The sequence below is a fragment of the Aethalodelphis obliquidens genome, unplaced genomic scaffold (assembly GCF_003676395.1).
Source record: "Aethalodelphis obliquidens isolate GAN/ISIS:26980383/991018 unplaced genomic scaffold, ASM367639v1 scaffold34, whole genome shotgun sequence".
NCBI lineage: Eukaryota > Metazoa > Chordata > Mammalia > Artiodactyla > Delphinidae > Aethalodelphis > Aethalodelphis obliquidens.
In genome coordinates this window covers 951,203-974,109 of record NW_020837978.1, presented here as the reverse complement: position 1 = coordinate 974,109, position 22,907 = coordinate 951,203, and the positions used below count along the sequence as shown (strand labels likewise).

General features: G+C 49.6%; 1 protein-coding gene across 1 annotated transcript; it reads right to left on the bottom strand.

The window, feature by feature from the left end:
• Positions 1-8,042: 8,042 nt before the first annotated feature.
• LOC113631657 (uncharacterized) lies at positions 8,043-13,635 on the bottom strand. Its single transcript, XM_027128221.1, has 3 exons — positions 12,036-13,635; positions 9,028-11,448; positions 8,043-8,905 (listed from the first exon to the last, which is right to left on the bottom strand). Exon 2 carries the CDS (start codon positions 10,271-10,273, stop codon positions 9,332-9,334), a length of 942 nt encoding a protein of 313 aa, XP_026984022.1. The 5' UTR covers positions 10,274-11,448; positions 12,036-13,635; the 3' UTR covers positions 8,043-8,905; positions 9,028-9,331.
• Positions 13,636-22,907: the final 9,272 nt, after the last annotated feature.

Genomic DNA, 22,907 nt, shown 5'->3' with positions numbered 1-22,907 from the left:
TGTTGGTGTGTTGTTGGTGTGTATGTTGGTGTGTGTTGTGCGTGTGTGTTGGTGTGTATGTTGGTGTGTTGTTCGGGTGTGTGTGTGTGTGTGTTGGTGTGTGTGTTGGTGTGTGTGTGTGTTGGTGTGTGTGGGGAGAGAGGGCACTGGGGCTAGAAGGAAGCAGGAGGAGAGACTAGAACTTTTCTTCCTTCAGAACCAAGCCTGGCCCACGTGGTGGCCTCAGCAGCTCTTCCCGTGACCGAATGGCTCCTCTAGGTCAGCGGGCGCTCGGTGCAGTCAGGGCAGCCGCGCCGGCTGCAGACATAGTGACACGGCCCCATCAAGCGACGACCTCCTGGATGCTCCTTTAGAGAAGAGGGCGAGGTTACAATGTCTGAAAACCAGTCTGATGACATCATCAGATCTTCTCAGGCTGTTTGAAGCCACAGTTGCCCCTGATCATCATGATGTTTCAGATTCAGTGGATCTCGACTTAAAATGAGCCAGACGGGAACGGCAGTTTCGAGCAGCAGACCTGGGACGTGCGTGAAGTGTTGCCTTTTAGGGCTTCTGCCAGCAGTCAAGAGAAAGCCCTGAAGGAACGAGGGAGTCTCGCTTGGGGCTGAGTCAGCAGGCTGGCCACGGACGCCCTCAGACGGCACTGCCCTGCGTCCTCTGCCGCCCAGGACCAGAGGGCACCAGCGGCTGACCTTCCAGGGCTCCCACCAGGCTGGAGGTGGGCTCCTGGCAGCGCGCTCACCTTCGGAAGTAAATCCTGCTCAACCTCTGAGACCTTTTCTTGAAGGAAACTTTTCTCCCTGCTCCCCAAATATGTCAGTCCACTCTCGTCATCGGTGATATTCAGCTCTGGAACGTTGCCGCCATGGACTCTGAACTGGAGACACTGAGCAGGGCTCCTGGGGAAACACAGGGTCAGGTTTCTGTGAGCCTCTGGTCACAACATTTTCATCAACTGATTAACACAGAACCTTGTCTTACGTGAGCTTCTCTTCAGAGACACCGTATTTAATACTCATTGCTGATTCTTTAACGCTGAGCTCACGGCCCACAGCGCCGTGACTCAGACCTGGATGAAGTTCATCCAATACACGCAGCTGAGGAACGTCACGGCCTTCTTGCCCTTAGGAGGACGAGACGGCATTCATCACCCTGCTTGGGGACCACCATAAGCAGCACAGAAAAGTGGAAATGGGCCACTACCAAGGCCACGAAAAGACAACGCAAGTTCTTTACTGCCCTATGCATGTCCATGAACGGCAGTGGAAACACTGAGAGTATTGATTTGGGGTCACAAATAAACTTTAGTGAGTAGGAGAATTCGCAGATATGGACATGAGGATCGACTGTATATTGGTAAAACCAACGGGCATTTTTAAGAGCTGTGGATTCTGGGTAATGACTATGATCTAGTCATTTAATTTTTGGTCTTATCAAAGCAAAGATAATTCACATTTTAAAAATTATCTGCATTTATATGATGTTTTCTTAATAAAGATGCCAGGCTTTGAAAACAGCTCTTTCCCCTTCTCTCCCTTGAAGCAGCAATCTCTCTTCTGTCTCGTCTTCGTACCGCTGTCAGGAAAGTTGCTTGTCAAGGCCCCCACGTTTCTGGCTACGACTGGCACCGGTGTCAACCTCACCTGCTGTCACCAGTGGCAGTGTGTTGGCATGTACCGAAGAACGGAGGTTGTCAGCGTTCAGCTGTCGAACGTGAGGGTCTTCAGTGTCCTAGAAGCAGTGAATTGTTTCACTTGGAGATGGTGTTTTTGGCCTTTGGAGCCATGTTGGGAGAAAACACTTCAAGTAAGGGATCCCTTTCTGGTGTCCTTTTCACATTTTCATGACAAGGACGGCGTGTCCTGTCACTTCTCCAGAGTGAGATGATGAAACTCTTCCCCTTGGGCACCGTCCCTAAAGTGAGTTCCACAGATCACTAGTCACCTGCATCGTGTGGTTGGGTCGACTTGGGAAATTCTGTGCAGAGTCAAGCTTGTTTCTCCTCCGCAGGCCTTCTCAGAACCTTTAGCTGCTAAAGCACATTTTGAAATCCCATGAAGTGCGTGTGTGCCCCACACAGGTTGACCGTGGAATTATCTCCCAGACCACTGTTCTCTGGGTTCCCTCTTGGGAAACACTTCTGTAGAGGCTGGACAGGGCCCAGACTACACGGGGTGCATCTGGGGTGGATATAGGGCAGCCGGTGTGTGGGCTCTGGTTCCACGTGGAAAGAGGCCGCCCACGATGGGACCAGAGCCCTCTTTCCTGTCGTCTGTCTGTTCTGTTGGGGGATGGTTTCCTGGTGTTTAGGTGCCGACATGGACGTGCTGTGCCCTGTGATTTTGCAAGAAGCGTTTGTCAAGCCCTGACTGTGAACGGGCACTGAGAGTGGGCAATGCGAAGAAGAATGGGGCCTAGAGTTGCCAAAAGACAGAGAAACTCTGGGGGCTCCTTTGATCTTGCTTTGCACCCAGCATTGATAATCGTCTCAACCTCAGTTACCAAACACAGGTATTTCAGGCTCTTCGAACCCCGCTGAGCACAGTGGAATTTGGGCCGTCTGTTAATTACTGTGGTTGAAATACTGTGGCTTTTCTCTCCCCTGTGCATTTCTCATGAGACAGTGTCACCTGCACAGGTGGATAACGACCGTGACTCTGAAACAGTGCCCCCAAGTGGGCTTTCGAGGGAGGGGCGGCCTCTCTTGGACTTGGTGTGACTCGAGGCTTGGTACTGGCCATCTCCACGCAGAAGGAAAGCACGAAAACGTTATTATTCGACATGTAGCCTGTGCCACGTGCTGTGCCAGCCGCAAGGCGACAGCATAAGCGTGACGAGCTTCTGTCCCTATTGACAGAGGCTCCTGCACTTACGAGGAAATGGCGATAGTTCAGCCCCCAGGTCTCAGATGTGCCCGCGGAGCTCAGATTCGCCCTGACCGGTGGCTGGGATTGCTGGCAATGTTCGGGACAGAGGGGTTCTGAATGGAGTTGACTGCAATTCAGCTGTAATTCAGTTGTTGGGAATTGCATGAAAGTGGTGATAAAGCACATGGGACGGTGTCTGGCTTGAGGCAGGAGCGTAGGACAGGTGGCCTGTGTCACCCATTGTCATCGTCACAGGGCAGGTCCGGCCTGTGGTCGCCTGTCCTCAGAGCCTGGCCGTAAGGAAGTGGCAGGTGACTCTTCGGCAGACAGTAGGTAGCTCACACGTGTAGCTTAGTTTTTGGAAGAATTTTTGTTTTCGATCATTCGGGGAACGAACGACACGTGCAGATGGAGGTGGTGAATTCCGACCGTTCGCAGCTCCGTCGAGTGGCACGTGTGTCTGCGCTTTATCCAGGAGATTCGGGCACGTGTGCTTCGGGGGCACATGTCTGGAAAGGGCCTCACTTCTCCATTTCACGTTGTGCATTGGCAGGTGCTCCGGAACGTTACACACCTGTCCTCTGAACTTAATGACGAAACACACTCTGCGTGTCAGTTTCTCACAGGAAGGATTATCAGGGTGTTCTGAGCACAGAAGGTTCTCTACAGAGGAGGTGGCTCTAGGGTGTGTGTGTGGATTTTTCTGTGAAGTCTACAGCACGTGCTGATTCCGGAAAGGTGGCTTTACACTAGCTCACAAATCCCTTCCTGGGACGTAACCCTGCGGCCAGGTGAGTCGAGCGCTGTGGCCGGGGACGCGGAGACTGCGTCCGGCGCCCGCGGGAGCAGAGGCTGGCCACCACGAGGCCAGGCGACGGGCTCAGCCACTTGACTTCCTTGCTCCTGACTTCCTGCCAGATGCTTTGGGGCGGAAAGCTCTTGTCTGGTGCTGGGCCATGTCTGCCCAAAGGTAAAAATTTCGGGGAGTTTCTGCCAGAGCTATTAAGCCTTTCGTGAGTCAATGAAAAAGGAAATTCTTCGTTTGAATTGCTTGGCTTCAGTTCACCAGTGATTCAGCACGTGACCCCGCCACCCAAGAGGTGCTCTGTCTCCGTCTCTGACCCCCACACATGCTCACACACACACCACACACGTGCTCACCCCCCGCTCAGCACACTCACTCTCACACACACACCACCCACTGACACACGCGGCACGCACACCCTCACCCTCAGTCTGGCTGATGCAAACCCTGAACCAGGGCGTCCCCAGAGACTCTCTCGCTTTATGTGTCAGGAAAGGAAGGGAAACAGGGGCAGACGTGTCGGAACTCGGTAATTCTGAAGCACAGACTCGCGTGGCTGCGACCTCAAATTTAGGAATGTGAGCTAGGAATCAGAAGGGGGCCACAGCAGGAAGGAGGATGATGGGGAGACGTGCACACCCCTGGGTCCCCAAGGTTTGCTCTTTTATCAAGAATGCTCTGGGCTTCCCTGGTGGCGCAGTGGTTGAGAGTCCGCCTGCTGATGCAGGGGACGCGGGTTCGTGCCCCGGTCCGGGAAGATCCCACATGCCGCGGAGCGGCTGGGCCCGTGAGCCATGGCCTCTGGGCCTGCGCGTCTGGAGCCTGTGCTCCACAACGGGAGAGGCCACAACAGTGAGAGGCCCGCATACCGCAAAAAAAAAAAAAAAAAAAAAAGAATGCTCTGAGTGGGGTCTCTCCCTGGTCCTGACCTTGTCATCCCCCTCTGGTCACAAAGCTGTATTTACATGTCCTGGGAGAGAGTGGTCGCTCCGGGACACCCAGGGAGGGCGCAGACGCTGTGGCCTGAGCCACGGCCCGGAGCTGAGCTCACCTCCCGCCTGCTTCCATGGGTTTGGTGCTGCCGGTCATTAGCTAGAGCCAGCAGCACTGTTCTCCCCGGGTCTCCGGGAAAACAGTCCCGGGCCTTGATGAATCAGGTGAGCAGAGGTCAGGAGGGCGCTGGGCTGGGGGGCCCGCTACAGCCTGCAGTTCTCTCCAGAGGGGCTCTGAGTGATGAGCTGACACTGACATTACCCTACTTGGGAAAACCCCAAATCTCTAATTTTCTGTATTTAAATATCGTATTGCCCTGTGTAATTTTATTGTGTAAAATGAAAACAGAAAGAGCTGAAGTTGTCGGGGGTGGAGAAAGGCCGAGGATTTAGGAAGATAACTCGAGGCGGCTTTGTCCCTGGGGGCGCCAGGTGTGACGGCGGCTGTCACCCCCAGCTGGCCTGGCCCTGGGTAGGTGAGTAGGGCGCTGGGGACACAGGGCACTCATCGGGCGCTGGGCCTGTCCTGCTGGCCTGAGCAGCAGCCCAGGTCGACTGTCGGGGAGACCCGAGAGCTTTCCTGACGGCTCTAAACCCCCGGCCGTCCCGCTGCAGGTGGCCCACGAAATGCATCGCCTCCCTCGCCTGGACCTTCGGGCCGCGTAGGCTTTTAGTGAGTGCTGTTCTCTTCCGAGCTGACTTTACCACAGGGGAGCCGCCGAGGGGTGTCAGGATGGGGGTGCTGCCTGAGCCTCTGTCCCCCGTCGCCTCCTGGGCAGCCCAGGGACGTCCTCCCGACAGGCAGCTACGCTCTGCAAAGTATTCTGTCTTCACCCTGAGCAGGTGGCTTCTGGGAGAGGGTAGGGCTTTCCCGTGGGCCCGCGCTCCACGCACGTAGCACAGGCCCTTCACATTCTCTGGCTTTTCTCTCTTACGAAGAGACTGGAACGGACAGAATCAGTACGTGTGGGCTCCTGGCGTCCGGGTGGCTCAGTAGGGTGGCGACGTGTTTCACGCTGGTGTCTTGGACGAGACCACGAGGGGCAGCGGCTCCCCGCCCTCCCTGATCTTGCTCTTTGATTGTCTCGCCTCCATATTTGTTTAGGAATTATCTGGAAAGGACCGAGGCCCCTGGGCGAAGCCGGGCTGTATCTATACAAGCAGAGCCTGGGGGAGAGCTGTTGGAGAGTTTGGGGCAAATGCCACGCTTCTAGTCCCCGAGGGAAGGGGTTTTCTTGCTCTGGATTGTCGAGGTTATTTCTGCACAGGGACCCGGCTCACCAGCTGAGCAGCGGGCTCCCTATTTGGCACAATTTAAAGGAGGTGACCGAGGTCACAGAGGCGGTCAGGGAGCAAGGTGTTGGCCAGACGACTCATAGAGGAATCTTCACATTGTCTCGCCAATACTTAGGAAATCCTTGTCTGGAATTCAGAAGTTCTTGAGGATGGCTTTCTTTTTCTTCTGAATTTTATTGTTGGAATAGGTGATCCATGCACATGGTTTACGTAGAAAAGATGTAAAAAGGCAGACGTTGAGACGTCTTCCTCCCGCCTGGGTCACTGGCCTCCCGTCCCCAAAGCCCAGCTGTAGTGCAGCTCCTTTGATTAGGTTTGTGTGTGTATCTGGGGGAGGATGTGCATGCCATGTCCTTCTGGTATGTCACTGTGGAAATATAAACAAATAAAAATATGTCCTTATTTTTATTCCTTTTTAACCCCCAAACACCTCAGTTTCCCCCTAATACTGTATCCTGCAGATCTCTGCTTAGTGCCCAGGGAGCTTCTTCTCCAGAGGCGCCTGCTCTTCTGTGGGTGGACATGCTGAGGTCATTTAACCCCGCATGAGGGATGCTTGTGGTGTTGTCAGCCTTTTACTAGAACAAACAATGATTCAGTGGATCGACTTGGAATCTGTCATGTGTGTGTGAGGACCATCACAGGCTAAATTCCCAGACGTCAGGTGGTCAGGCCCAAAGTAGGCACATCTGTAATTTTGATGGGTGTGGAATTCCCACCCCTGCCATCCCAGCCTCCGTGTTGTCGGTCTTGGGGGTTTTTGAGGAAGGCGAACGCTTGTCTATGATATGAGTTATGAATAGTTTTTCCCAGTTCGTCATTTGTCTTTTGCCTTTGTTTATGGTGTACCTTTTTTCAGCTTTTTATTATGAATAAATAAATCACCTATTTATTTACTTATGATCACCTATGTATCCCTCTAAATTCAACAACTGATAGCAGTTACCACCTTTGCCCTAGCTGTGTGTGTGTGTGAGCACAGATGTGTGTGAGCCTGTGCATGTCAGGTGCAGACAGCATGTCAGCATGCCACTCCCGAAAGGAAGACGTTTTCTTACATAATCATCACGTCGTTACCACATCCAAGAAAATTAATAATAATTCCCTCATTTTTCTTCTCAGAATTTTCTTGGTTCTCTTTCCTTTTTTTATATAGACTTTAGAATTGCTTGTCTAGTTCCAGAAAAATGCCCTTTAAAAAATTGAGATGGTATTCATATTTAATTAAATGAATGTAGAGAGAGTTGGCATCTTTTGATGTTGAGTCTTCCTGTCAAGAACATGGTATGTTCTTCCATTTAAAAATTCCACCTTTGTATCCTTCAGGAGCATTTTGAAGTTTTATTCTGAAGGTTTACACGTTTCTTGTTAAGTTTTTCCTAGATGTTTCTTCTCTTACTGATCTTGTAAACCGTGTTGCGTTCCCCATCTTTTGAAGGAGAGTTGTTTGTTTGTGTGAAGCTGTTGATTTCTACGTGTTAATTTTCTGTCTTACTACTGAGAGTGTGCATTTGTGTACCTTGTCCTTGCACAAGGCCTCCAGCTGAGGGGGGCATGGGGCTGGAACTCAGCTTGCCCTTTCCTGGCCAGGCAGCATGCCCATGGGGCTATGACCCCATGACCAGAAAGAGGTGCCCTTTCTACTGGGATGGGACACATTTTCCTAAGCTGAACAAAGGCATGGTGGCGTCTAATGTTGACCTTGTTTTGACCTTCCTCTGGTAGAAGTCTTGTTTATAGTAGTAGTTTTGGTTAATTCTCTTACGGTTTCCTGGTTGTAGTAATACCGTGAATCAACAGTAAGAGGTTCACCTCCTCTCAATGTTTATGCATCTAATTTCTTTGTCATATCTAACTGTTTGGGCTGGCATCACCAGTACTGTGCTAATGGTTGTGATGATGGTGGACATCCTACTGATGTCAGCAAGGATACCTCTGGGGTTTCCCCAGGTTCACTTTTTAAAAAACTATCTTAACCCTTTTAAAATTGCAGTTAAACTACACATAACATAAAATGTACCACTTTAACAAGTTTTAAGTGTACAGCTCAGTAACATTAAGCATGTCCACGCTGTTGTGCAACCATCCCACCATCCACCTCTAGAGCGTTTTCATGTTGCAAAACTGGAATCTGTACTCGTTACATGCGTGCCTCTCATACTTTCCCTCCCCAGCCCCTGGCACCCATCACTCTACTCTGTCTCTGTGAATTTGGCTGCTCTGGGTGCCTCCTATAAGTGGAATCCGACCCTATTTGTCCCTTTTGCGACTGGCTTATTTCACTGGGCATCACGCCCTCAAGGTTCAGCCATGTTGTAGCAGGTGTCAGCATTTCCTTCCTTTTCAAGACTGAATAATATTCCACTGTCTGGACAGAACACGTTCTGTTTATCCATTCCTCCATTCATGCTCTGCCATGGTTAACCTGGGGTCTCTGAGACCCCAGCCCCACGAGCTGCCTGGGCTGCACCTCCTCGGGGCCCTCTGGGTCCTGGGCCCTTTGTCTCCTCCACTGTCTCGTAGGACATTGGCCTTTATCCGCCTGGGCCTGGATTCCTCCGGTGGCCCCTCCAGCTTTACCCAACTGCTCCTGTGACACAGGGTGAGCAGGGGGCCCTGTGGAACCTCACACCGCAGCTGCAGAGCCTGCAAGACGGGGTGCAGGTGGCAGGAGGAGGCCTGGGCTCCAGGGGTCCTGGGGAAGCCGCAGAAGAGCTGGAAGGAGGCAGAGAAGTAGGAGCAGCTCCGACCCCAAGTCGGCACTGAATTCTGGCCGCACGGCTTGCCTTTCCGTCCACCCGTCCACACTCCATGTCTGGGGCAGCAGACATTCCGTCCTGTGTCCTTACATCACAGACAACCGCCGATCATGGGATCACAGGTGGACCCGGAACCCTGACCAAATCTGAACTATAGGATGGTTGTCACGTTTATGAGGTTTCTTTCTAAGGAAGAAGAGTGGACACGGGTTAGGAAGACCCTGGTAGAACCTTAGCTTCCCAGGGGTGAGGGGCCTGTAATGGCAAAGCTTCCAGGGCTGCCCCCCAGGCCAGGTGGAGCCGCGCACCTGTCCCTCCAGGTGGGCTGGCTAACGGTGTTCTCCATGCTGGTTTCCTTGCTTGTTCTCAGTCAACACAGGATTGTTAAAAAAAGGAAAGAAAAGACTCGGGAGAGCTTCTCCTGAAGCATGAGTAATTCATCTGTAAACTGCCCCAGGTAATGGCCACGTTAGTGCACCTGAAAGCCATGTGTTTTCAGATCACTGATTTCAAACACCGAAGATGAAGTAACTCTCCCACATCTTGCTGCCTCTGGGTTTTTAAAAAATTAAATTTAGGGTAAGAGGTTGTGCATTTGAGGGAAAGACAGGCTCAGGCTGCGTAAGTGGAAGAGGACAGACCCAGGATTCCAGAAGACTGCATCCTTGACCTCTGACCCACACTGCGGTGCGAGATGCAGGCTGGGCGGCAGGTGGGCAGGACCGAGGCGGTGCAGTGGCCTCCACGGTCTCTCCCGTGACCCTGGCGGTGTGCTGGCTGCGCGTCTTTGCAGACCCTGTGGTCTTGGAGGCTGGTCTGCAGGGTCACGGAGGCCTCAAGGGCGGTCTGTTGTAACATCTCATTACTCCCCGGACTGAAGCAGCGAATGGAACGGGAGGCCAGCGAGCGGGCGTCACTGTGGCGGCGGGAGGGGGAAGGGAGGGAAGGAGAGCGAGGGGAAGGGCTGCGTGGGAGGAGGGGACAGAGGCGAGAGCGCCGGTGCGTGCCTTGCACTGACCCGGACACCACTCTGCCTGGCTGGTCACCCCCCGTGGGACCGTGTCTCTGGCAGCCGACAGCTAATCTCCGTCCCTCAGGCCAGCAGCCGCGGCCCCTGGATCTGCAGGTTATAACTATGTTGTGGGCTCTCTGGCCGAGAGCCCAGGTGTGGTCTGCAGCTGCCCGGCCCCAGTTCTGGGGAGAAGGGGAACCTTCACGGGGGTCCTGGTGATTATTTGCGGGTTGTGCTGGTGCCGGTGGGCTCAGAGCGCCGTGCTTACCTGGGGCTCCGTGCGGCTGACCCTCTCCTGTCACGCTGCCCTTTGCAGCCTGTGACTCACTTGGCGGCTCCTTCCTGGAAGCCTTCCAGTGTCCCGATGTTCCTCTGAACTTGGGGTGCTCCAGAGCGTCTGCGGTCTCCTTAGCGGCTGAAGGAAGCGTTGGGATCCACGGAATAAAGACAGCCTTGTTAGGCACGCAGTGTTTGGCCTCTTTGTGTTCACCCAGTGTAGCGTAAGGCTTTCTAAAAACCCCTTTGTGACTATATGACATCATTTATTTATAAGGACTTCACTGTTCAGTGATACACCTGGACCTTTCCTGGAACCTTTGCTTTCCCCATGTCATCTTCCCATTGTTTCTCTGTACCTGTCACAAGAGCAGAAATTAACTAATGATAATGTGGCCTCTCTCCCCTCCTCTCCCCTTGAATGTGGTGATAAGGTGCCTTCCTCCCAGGTGAAGACATGCCTAACACGGGGCTCTTTGTAGCTGGGGGAATGACGCACTTCAGGCCAAGTTCTCTTTGCCCACCAGGGCTGCGAGATTCAGGCTGCAGCATCTCTCTGGGAACTAGAAAGGCTGAGCTCTGATCTCAAAGCAAAGAGGGATCCCTCTTCCCTGGGGTTAAGGCAGATAGGGCTGGCTGCCATCACCCCCAGCAACAACTTCTCTTCCAACTTTTTTGCCCATTTCTTCCAAGATATTATCTGATCTTTATTCCCTGCCTCCTGCAAATTAAAGACAAAATCACGGAGTCGTAGGTCAGGAAACATACAGGGCCTAATTTAGGGACCAGGCATCTGAGCCCCGAAAGGGTAGTGGCTCAGCCACAGCCGTGGGCGGTCGCTGGTGCGCTGGCCCAGAACCGAGGAAGGCTGAGCTTTCCCAGCCATTCGTCCAAAGAGCTATTACACGACCTGGGCATCTGGGGGTAAGCGAGAACTCGCTGGGCATCCTCCGCACGTCTCATCCTCAATTTATGAAGAAGGAATCTGTAGGATTTTCCTGTGCAGGCCTCTAGGCTTAAATTCATCGTAGCTCACCTCGCCTTTGTGGAAAGAAATGTGGTCAAAATCTGACTAGTTCATCCATGGATTTATGGTCTGTTCAAAGCCCACATAGAAATGGAAAGCACTGTGCCTGCTCAGTGACAGCAGCAGGATTTACCTGGTACGAGGTGGGTACCACAGAGGGACCCTTCATAGACGGATATGAGGTTTTGGGAGCGGTGGACTTTGGACACGTGGCCGTATTGTTTTTGGAGAGGTGGCGGAATACCCCGCTCAGTTATCTGTTGTGCTTGGACGAGTGATAAATTCCAACGTAGAGATGCAGGAAACACTGTAGGTTTTCTTCTTGAAAACCTAGGGTTTTCAATCCTCTGCCCCTCACAGCTCACCCATTTCCTCTTGTGGTTCCCTCTGTGAGCCGTCCAGAACCAGGAATTTCTGCATAAAATAGTAAAACATAAATAAAAACATAAGTCCCACTGATGGCTTTTAAAGTCGGGTTGCTCTGTGCCACGTGCCAGCTTCACTTCTAAAGGTCACTGTCACTGTGAAATGTGGGCATCCAGACCCCCGGGCCCAAGTCTCCCTGTGCTAATTCCTGTGTTTGCCCTTAGGACTCCCTGCTTGTTCTTCCAGGGACATCTTGACACAGACGGTACCGAGGCCTCTCTGTCCTTCCCTGGGTCCTTTGGACACTTTTTGGACAACACCTTAAGGACCACAACTTGGAAAAATAATGTCAGGCTTGGGGGCCTTTCCAAGTGCTTTGACGGCAGAACTCAACGTCACAACAGTTTATTCCTTTTCCTTCGGTGCCCGTTTTCAGATATTCTTCCTTATTTGGGACTTGGGACCCGTCCTTGGATCTGCAAACACTGCACAGGGAGGAACGTTCTGGACCCCAGAGAGGGGTGACTGTGCACGGCTGCTCCGGGCGGGGCCGGGGGCTGGGGGCCCCTGGCTGTCACCCCCCAAGGTGTCTTGGTAGCCTGTGATTGCTGGCAGCGACCAGCCAGGGGACTCACCTTTGCTTCCAGGGCACAGATTCCACACCACAGATCTTCCCCAAAGTTGGCCCTTGGTGGGCTGGGCTTCTGCTTCCCAGGAGCAGACGAGTGGGCCCTCTGAGATCACACACTGTCCCCATTCAGGGTCCTGGCTGCAGGCCTGGGGCTCCCGGGAGGCAGTGTCCTGGAAGGAGGAAGGAGGACGAAGTGGCGAAGGATGAAGTGCCCTTCGTCCCTCAGGACCTGTTGAGTGGCCCCAAGTCTGCAGAAGCAGGCAGGGCGGCTGGCCTGGAGCAGCGGCAGAGGGGGACCTCGGCTGCAGGGCGACACAGAAGCCCCTCTGAGTGCGGCCCAGCCAGCCTGTGCTGCCCTCCCGTGGGACCACGTTTGCTCTTTGCCTAATTTATCTGTCAAGCGCAGCTAAGAGCGTGTAGTAAAGAACTTTTCTAAAGTTTTGCATCTTAATTGCTCTGGGGCAGGTGTGGAGAGTGTGTTCCATTTGCTCCAGCACAGGAGTCTGAGACCCAGGAACTTGGGATGTGACAGGCAGAGCCACGCAGCTGACCCGGGGCTGTCACTCACAGCCCCCAGGCGGGCACCCCGCCGTATCACGTGATCTGGCCACACAGAAGGGCAGCGGGGAGCCGAGATTTGTAACAGTGATGTCTTCACTTGTGTATGTTGGCAGCTAATTCAACTCTTCTTTTTTTCATTTTTTATAACAAAATATACATAATATAAAAATTACCACCTTAACTATTTTTAACTGTTTGGTAGTGTTAAGTCTACTTAACAGGAGATCTCCAGAGCTCCTTGTCTTGTAAGACTGCAAATCTGTCCCCATTAAACACTACCCCCCTCCCCAGTCCCTGCAGCCCTGGGAAACTCCCATTCTGCTGCCTGTCTCTATGAACCTGATGATTCAACTTTAAAGAAAAGAAAAGCCCTGAGCATCTAACAAGACCCTTTGGGATCTGGTAGCTTTCCTGCGGTCGCCAGTTTTTCTGGAATCCCCCAGCGGTGCCAGTGAGAGACACGAGCTGTTCGTTCTTGAAGAGCTTTGCTTTCTTGAGTTACTGGTGGTTAAGGTATCCACTGAGCGATGATTGATTCTGAGCCTGGCTGTCTCTCTCTCCAACTTCCCCTCTTTCGATTATTGCCAGGACTGGTTGGTCTACGCATCATTTCACAAACTGGCCTCAAAGAAATACAGTCAAGGCCCCAGGCTTACTCCTCAAATGATAGCGTGGGGAGAGCTGAGAGATGAGGGTCCATCACGTCCAAGTGGGAAAGCCCTGTAGAAATCATTAGGTAACCTGCAGACTGAAGTATTGATATAAACTCACAACTTTGGGGATGTGAACAGGGTTGTCCTAACTGTGCGATGTCACTGGCATAGAATAATATATCACCGTCCCAGATTGTGCCTTTGGGCTTGTGTCCTGGAAGGAATCGTAGGCTGGCTGACCAGCCTTGAACATAGCATTTCAGGTCTTTTTCACGGCTTGGTTTTCTAAATCCCAGGCTGTAACCCTTCAGCATGTGGACCATAACTGAAAATTAAAAATGAAGTTTCGGGCTTCCCTGGTGTCGCAGTGGTTGAGAGTCCGCCTGCCGATGCAGGGGACACGGGTTCGAGCCCTGGTCCAGGAAGATCCCACATGCCGCAGAGCGGCTGGGCCCGTGAGCCACAACTACTGAGCCTGCGCGTCTGGAGCCTGTGCTCCACAACAAGAGAGGCCGCGATAGTGAGAGGCCCACGCTTGCCACAACTAGGGAAAGCCCTCGCACAGAAACGAAGACCCAACACAGAAAAAAAAAAAAAAAAAAACTCCTACCCCCAACATCTTCTAAAAAAAAAAAAAAAATGAAGTTTCAATATCCTTTCCCCACTGGGGCCAGAAGTTCAGAGAAAACAAGACTGGCAGAGGGCTCCCTGGCAGCCTCCTTTGACCCCGCCCAGAAATGCCTGCTCCGAGCCCCTGGAAACGCACACGTTCCTCATCAACACCTTCGCTCCTCACGCAGGTGGGGAGCACTGCCCGCTTCCCAGCAGAGCCCGGCCGGCACCCCCAGCCCGCGCTGGATGGGGAAGGCTGAGCTCCAGGTGTGAAGAAAGTTTTCGGAATAAGGCATCTGGGCTTGCTGTTTTTGGAAAGACAACACTTTGTGTTCCTGGAATCCTTTCCCTTTTGCAGGCGAGCACGTGCGGACTGAAGCTCTGAGACCCTGGCCTCTCGGGCCTGCGGGGGAGTCAGGGTTAGGGCAGGGCGGCTACCAGGGTCCGGATGCTTTGGGGCTTTGGCTGTCTTCCCGATGGAACAGAAGCGCTGCCCACCCCCCAGTTTCCCAGGTAGAAACGCTGTCCCCTGTGAGAGCATCAGTCAGGGGCTCTTTCCCCTCCGCTGAGCTGCCCGCGGCCCCTGATGGCTGTGGTCACCAGCTCATCAGGAGAGGGCCTGGGTCACCCTCCAGGGCTACGGGTTGTGCTGCTCGACCCACCGCGTGTGAGGCCTGTCGTGTGTCTACTGGGAGGGGGCAACTTGCGCAGTGGTGGGTTCAGGGGAAACAGTCCGATGAGGATTATGCAAAGTCTCCCTCCCTGTTCCAGGCCGTCGCATCAGGCCCAGGCCTGAGGTGGGCAGGAGTTGGGACCAGGGCTCAGTTAGCGCAAGCTTACTTTACTCGGCTTCACTCTTGCAGGGGAGAATAAGCTGTGAAAAGAACAGGAACTTGGCGGAGGCAGACGGCAACAGCCCTGCCGGCCCCTGCGGGTCGCCTGGCGAGTTCCTGGCCTGGACAGACTCTCGCGTGGGCTGTCTGCCAGCCCGGAGGAACGATCACCTGAGTGCTCACTGCCATCTCTGTTTCCAGCCCATCAGCGCCAGGGACGGCAGACAGGACCACAGGAGGTGACAGTTCAGCTCCTCAGGGAGCACGTCCCCCACGCCTGGACGAGGGGCGCTGGGGTGAGCCGTGAGGTGCCGGGCCCAGCAGCCCACTCCGTCTGCGAGGGGCTTCCTAAGAGCAGGCCTGGTCGTGGTCACACGCCGTAAGGACAACTGCCTTGTCACCCGGAGGTTGCAACCTGTCACCGCAGCTCAGATGCGTTCTGCAGGTATGTTTTGTTGGATTCACATGCTGTTTCCCAACATGCTATGTCATTCTTTTGAAAAATCAGGAAGTTAAAAATGAAAACTTGAATTTCTGGCTTTTCCTCCGAAGAGGCAGCAGATATGGTGACGCACCTGCATGCCGCGTGACAGGCGGGGCGGGGAGCCCCTCTCGCCCGAGGGAAGGTAGCAGCACAGAAGTCAGAAGGGGGCAGTCCTTGGCGGTGACTGGCGGTGAACGGTGCCCGTTCCGCTCAGGTCGCCTTTGCCTCCGTGTGGAGCCGGGTCCGCCAGCCTGTCCAAATCTAATCCCCATGAAATACCACTTGTTGATCCTTCGGCCACCAGACAGCTCCTGAGCCTGGTCCTCTCCAGCGTCCACACCACACTATCTAGAACGAGGGTGGCCGTGATGCTCTCACTGTACTTCCGTCCAAAAACTGCCTGTAAAGAGACTGAATTAGTAATTTAAAAAATTCCCACAAACGGAACTTCCCTGATGGAGCAGTAGATAAGACTCCACATTCCCAATGCAGGGGTTCGATCCCTGGTCAGGGAACTAGATCCCACATGCATGTCGCAACTAAGAGTCATGTGCCACAACTAAGGAGCCATCGAGCCTCAACTAAGGAGCCCACGGGCTGCAACTAAGACCCGGCGCAACCAAATAAATAAATAAATATAAAAAAAATTTCCCACAATGAAAAGCCCAGGTCCAGAAGGCTTTACTTTTGAACTCTCTAAAAATAGATTTAAAACAAATTTTTAAAAAAAGAAAAAAACAAAGGCACACTTAACAACTCATTCTATGAGGTCAGTATTATCCTGATACCAAAACCAAACAAAGACATAACAAGAAAACTACAATCCAATATTTCCTATGAATATAGATGCAAAAATCCTTAACAAAAATCCTTACAAACTGAATCCAGCTACATATAAAGGAGGATTTTTTGTACACCATAGCTAAGTGGGATTTGTCCCAGAATTTTTGGTTTAACATAAAAAAAATTAATGTAGTACAGTATATCAAAGGAACGAAGGGCAAAAGCCACATCATCATCTCAATCAATTCAGAAAAAGTATTTGACAAAAGTCAATACCCTTTCATGATAGAAACACTCAAAAATTAGGAATTGAAGGGAATTTTCTCAATCTGATGAAGGACATCTGTGAAGAACGCACAGCTAAGTGCACCATACTTAGTGTAAAAGACTGAGTGCTTTCCACCTAAGATCAGAAACAAGGCAGAGATATTTGCTGTTGCCAGTTCTGTCTGACCTTATACTGGGAATTTAGCCAGGGAAATTAAGCAAGAAGAAAGATCAAAGGCGTCCATATTGAAAATGAAGAATGAAGCTATGTCTGTTTGTAGATGGCATGATTTTATATATAGAAAATCCTAGGGACTGCACTAAAAACCTATTAGAACTAATAAGCAAGTTCAGCTAAGTTGCAGAATACAAGATCAATATACAAAGTTAATTGCATTTCTATATGCTAGAAGCAATCAAAATGAAATTCAGAGAACAATTCCATTTACAGTAGCCTCAAAAAGAATACTTACGAATAAATATAACAAAAGAAGTGAAAAACTTATACAGTGTGCTGAAACTCCAAAACGTTGTTGAAATACGTTTTAAAAGAACTGACATCCGATGTTTATGAATTGGAAGACATTGTTAAAATGACAATATCCACCAAACTGACATATAGACTCAAAGCAGTTTGTATCATAATCCCAGCTGCATTGTTTCAAGAAATTGGCAACCTGATCTCAAATTCATATGCAAATTTGAAGGACCCAGAATAACCAAAGCATTCCTGGAAAAGAACAGTGTTAGAGGACTCACGCTTCAGAACTCACCTCAATGCTACAGTAATCAAGACAGCGAGTGGCCGTCGTCATTTCCAGTGCTCATTATTCCCTACTGCAGTTCCATGTTTCCATCTATGATAAATTTCCTTCAACCCAAAGAACTTCCTTTAGTATTCCTTAGAGTGCCAGTATGCTTGTGATTAATTCCCTCAGCCTTTGTCTGTAAAGTGTCTTTATTTTAACTTTCAAAGAACAGTTTTACTGAGTATAAAATTCTAGGTTGGTTTTCAGCACTTTGAAGACATCATTCCATTGTGTTCTGGTTTCCATAGTTTCTGTTGAAGTTAGCCCATCAGTTTTACTGTTGCTTCTTTGGAGATAACGTGTCTTTTGTACTGTGGCTAGTTATCTGAGTTTCACTTTTCTCAGGTTTTTCAGGACTTTGACTCTGATTTGCCTAGGTATGGTTTTCTTTGATTTACCCCGCTGGGGTTCCTGAGATTTTCAGATCTGTGGTTTGATGTCTTTTCACCGATTTTGGAACTTTCCTGGCTGTTATGTCTTCTGCTTCATGTATTGCTTCTGCTCCAATCTCTCTTTCCTCTCCTTCTAGGACTTCGATCTCATGATATTATGTTTTTTGACTATGTACCCCATGTGTCTCTTTATAGTAGTATTTTTCCTCTCTGTGTTTCAGTTAATATATTTCTCTATTTACTTGTCTTCAATTTCACTTCTCTTGTTTCCAGCTTACCGTTATCCCCACCCAGTGGGTTCTTAATTTTAGGTATTGTGCGTTTTAGTTTTAGAATGTCCCTTTGATTGTTTTGTATATATTCTAACTCTAATTGTCGAATTAACCATTTTTCATTGATTTCCATCCACCGTTTACACTGATTTCTTTAATATTCTAATATTCTTCTCTGCTTCTCCAAAACCTGGATGCTCCGTCGTCTGCTTTTATTGTTTATATTCTCTTGGTTGCTGGTCACGGCTTCCTGGCTCTTTGTTGTGTGCCTGAACGTGTATGAAAGAACCTCAGTCATGCCGTATAATACCTTTCATCAGCAAAGGTCTTTATTTTTTTCCATGTAGCATGAAGAATAAAGGGATGATTCCTTCAGTGAAAGCAGAGATTGAGCTGGGTTGAGGCTGGGTTGGTTTCCAAGGTTTCTGGAAAACTTGGTTCAGCTCTGGTTTATCCTTGTCCTTTGAGTGTGGCCTTTCTCAGCTTTGAATTCTAACTGTTTTGCCGTGTAGAAGTTGTATCTTAGTTCTTCCCCCTGTTGCTACCTGCAGCTTCAAAATTTGACAAATGTCTTGAGCTGGAGACCTGTTTGTTTTAGACTCCTTCTTTCTAGTGGGGCGTTATCCTCAAAGCACTCTGAGACTGTTGGAGATTTTGATCTGCTCTTCTGGCCAAGGCCCTCAACCTGCTACACCATCCCATCACTCAGCCAATGACTAGTGGGAAAAGCCGGCCTATATGATATATTCCAATGGCTTTTGTTTTTTAATTGCAGCACTCTTGGTTTTTTCTGTGCATTGCTTGAGCATGAGAAGGAACTTGAAGATGAAGCCTGCACATCACTCAGAGATCCTAGATTTGGAGCAGGAGTGAGTATACTTCATGTAGGCATGAGCATCTTAAATCAGGGCAAGAGGCGTGCATAGGGATGTGGGGAAGCTAAAGGGGTGGACTGTTGCTGACACTGCTGGTTCTCTACCCAAGATCTATTTCCTCCTTCTTTCCTTGTAGCCGGACTTTAAATTCATTCAGACATCCACCTTCCCATGTGCAGCCTGTGCCTCAGGGAGGGTTACTTTCATCCTCAGCTCCAGGGAGTGGATCTGAGTGGTCTAAGGATCATCTCATCTCTACTGCCAAGCATTTGGTTAAGGAAGATGTAGGTGGTTTCATAATTTGGGTTGATGGGTCCTTGGTATTGCCTTTGCACGGGAGAGGCTCATAGCTGGGAAAGTTGGAAAATGACAAAGTTGAGAGGTTTTCTAATTTAGTTTCCTAAGCAGTATCAGAAGCTGAGAGTGTATTTTTTCCCTCAAATGGCATCAATTATCAGGTTTTTAAAGTAGCTTGGTGATCTTGATGTTGGCTTCTAACATGTGGCATCATATGTCCCAGTAGCCACTTAGGGGCAAAGTGTATTTGCTTATGCTCTGGCCCAGTTTTGATCATTCCCATGAAAGTGAGTAAGACCTCATGATGATGTGGGGTATTAGACCCCTTGGCAACTCATGGCCTTAAATCACAGTTCTGTGGTTGACTTGGCCTTCAATTTCACCCATGGTAACAATTGACAGTCTGTCCTCAGGACCGAACTAGATACACAGCTAAAGTCAACCTGGGGAATGGTGGCTTTTCTCTGGCATTATGCTTTCATTTCCCCTGTGATTCATTGGAACAGGAATTTCTGTGGCTCCAGCCACGAAATATCAGTCTATTCACATTTTTAAATGCTCCTGGAGAACTCTGTATCTTTACTAATTGGGCCCCAGGGATGCTTTGGTTTTATGCCCACCAGCACTTCATGCTTGGGTGAATGAAACATTTCACATTTTTATGTCTTCCTTCACTAAACACCGATTGAGCACTTAATATTTCAGGCACTGTGCTGTAGGATTTGGGATATGGAGATAGGACACCCCCCGCCCCGCCCCCCACCCCTGCCGGAAATGCTAACATGTGAACAGATGTCCCCAGCTGGCCACTGGAGCACAGTTTGTAGTAACAAAAGTTTGGAGCCAACCCAGCCGCCCCTCAGTAGGGAAATAGCTAAGTGGATTTTAATTCATTTGTACAATGGAATACTACACAGCAATTAAAGTGAATGAGACGAGGTATGTATTACACCATGGACAAATCTCAAAAGCATAAAATTTAGTAAAAAAAAGGCAAATAGCAAAAGAATACATACAACCTGATACTCTGTATGTAAACCTTAAAGACCCAATATGTGCAATGGTATATCTTGACTAGGAATTCGTATTTGTGAAATAAAAGTACAAAAATATGCTTTAAGGTGGACATTTCCTGTGGGAAGGAGCAAAGGGATGAAGTATAAGGGTAGGCTTTATCTAGGTCAGTAATATTATATTTTTTAAAAGAGAGAAGGATGAAGCCAATTAGATAAAATATTAATACTTGCCCAATTTTGGTAGAGGGTAAATAAGTAACAGTTTATATATATAGAAACTGTTTATATTTACATATAATATTTCCTGCACTTTAATGTGTGGAATGTTTTATAATTAAAACAACTTTAAATAAAGACACAGAGGCATTATCTGTAGGTAGCTCACAGTTTAGTGGTTTGATAAGTGCTGATCACTCAGGAGACAGCGGGTACACAGAGGAGCTACTGGTAATTCAGCCTGTGGGTTTGGGAACACCTCCTGGGAAGGCAGTGGGCGACTGGAGCTTGGAAAGGGATGTAGGTCAGCAGACAGAGCGGGAAAGGACCCGGCAGAGGGCAGAGCCATGCTTGAGAGCTGCGGAGCGCTAGAGCAGTAACTAGGTCAGCAGACAGAGCGGGATAGGACCCGGCAGAGGGCAGAGCCATGCTTGAGAGCTGCGGAGCGCTAGAGCAGTAACAGCCATGATTAGAAACTTAGGATGTGCTTGATGCTGTATATGTGCCACTCTTTCTAATCTTTACAACAGCTTTTTAAGGAAGGTATTATTGTTCCAAATGAAATAACGAAGGTGTAACTATTGGGCTGAAGGTCACATAGCTCGTAGGGGACGTGGCTCTTCCGCGAGGTCTGTTGGGCTCTAAGGTTTGTACGTGCTCTTTCCTTTAGACCATGTGAGGACCTTACGTATCCTCCCCACCAAAGAATTTCCCAGAAAAAATCCTCGTCCGCAGTAGTTGTACACTGTGTAGATTGAGGTCATGGTATAGATTTGTTCTTTTGGAGAGGAAGGAAAAATCGTACCGTTGACCAATCCCAGAAGAGGCAATGCTGAATCTCAGAAAGGATCTAAAATGAACTACCAATTACACAAATTTCAGGGGACATTTAAATGACACCACAGTATGCAATCAGCAAACTCAGAACACAGACAGCGCTGTAAGGCAAATGACCTGGTTTCTTCAACAAATACATTTCAAGGAAAAAGAGAGGGAAGCTATAGATGAAAAAGGACCTGAGAGACATATCAGCCGGGTACAATGTGTGGACTTCAGACCCTGCTGAACAGACCATGAAAAGAAATCATGAAATGATTAGAGAAATGTGAACGCTGACTGGGTATCAGATGATGCTAGAGAATTACTGTCATATTGTTTCAGTTGTGATAATTATAGTGCAGTTATTTTTCCCCCCAAAAGAGTAGTTATATTTTAGAAATGCCTACGGAAATATTTTTAGATGAAATGATATACCTTGTATTTACTTCAAAGTAATTGAAGGAACTGAGTATTGGGTGGGTTTTATATAAATATTTATATAAATAAGGTATGCATTGATAATTGTTGAACTGAGTGAGGATACTTTCTGTGTATATTTAATATATTTCCAATAAAAATCAGGAAAAATAGGGAGGCAATAGAGATGACCTCATCTAATTTTCTTGCTGATGCTTGAAACCTCTTCGTGTGTAATGTCAGCTACAAAAAAAAATGTGAATTCATCCATTCTTTTTAACCTAGTTTTTCTTCAGTGTTCAGTGCTTTTTTTTTTTTTTGTAAATACTTATGATGAAGAAGGGAAAGTTTAATTTCCTTGGTGGTCCTGTCTTGGCCTGGGAAATCTTTTTAATATACGGCATTGTAGAGCTCAAATCTTTCAAGTGTAAAATTAAATAGCTCCATTCTTTTTTTTTTTACTTACAGGGGAAGCTTAAATATTTTATGACACATTTAGACTTAACTTGACCTGCAATAAATGCTGAAATGTGTTTGATTATGGGTCAAGTTGATATACAGTCTTAATTTATAAGTGAATTGCAGGGGTCTTTAGAGGAGATGCACTGTAGAACAGTCTCAAGCGTGAGCTGAGTGTTAAAGCCTCGTATTTCTCATGTTGGTGTTATTTGGCTTCGTGATCATCACTCTGAGTTCGCGTATCAGAGTTCTGACTGCATTAGGCCTGAGGAAAGGGAAATGCGGCCGGTTAATAAGCAGAAGCCGGCGCTAAGGGCAGCCATGTGATGGCTGAGCACGGGGGGCCGGCACCGGAGACCTGGGCTGGTCCTGGGCTGCTTTACCTTGGGCAGGTTGACTGTCCCTGAGCCTCTGTGTGGTCAGCAGGACACGGGGGTGATGAGCGGCCCCGCCTCCCAGAGGCAGCATGAGAGGCCCACGTGATAACGGGGACCTGGCTCGCAGGGCGAGCCCTGCAGCTACCACCAGCTCTTGTGGTTAATTCCTGGGATCGCACTGTGGAGAGCAAAGGTCACGTAGGCACCGGGCACGGGGAAGGGGACGATCGTCACTCTGGTTTGTCACCTGGTTGAGGAGGAGTGATTCCTGCATGTGCTGCTGTGTCTTGTCTCCTGCGCGGAGAGCGAGAAACTCAAGTCCATGCGTTCTCAGCACCCAACACCGACCCCAAGCCTGAAAGCCCATCAGAGGAGACTTTGTTTACAATGATATTCCACATGTTTCAGGAAAGGAAATTAAACGTTGTCTAAATGATGAAAAGAAGGGATTCCAAACGTGTATGTGCTTGCACATTTTTCAGAGCAATTACGACACTTTTGGTAACACATGTTGGTGTTTGTTACCAAATTTTAGTTTTAATAAAGTGGTCTACAGTTTTTAAAAAAGAGGATGCAGGGCTTCCCTGGTGGCGCAGTGGTTGAGAGTCCGCCTGCCGATGCAGGGAACGCGGGTTCGTGCCCCGGTCCGGGAGGATCCCACGTGCCGCGGAGCGGCTGGGCCCGTGAGCCATGGCCGCTGAGCCTGCGCGTCCGGAGCCTGTGCTCCGCAACGG

Coding starts and splice junctions, on each gene's coding strand:
- LOC113631657 (XM_027128221.1), bottom strand. CDS start 10,273: ATGATGTCATATAGTCACAAAGGGGTTTTTAGAAAGCCTTACGCTACA.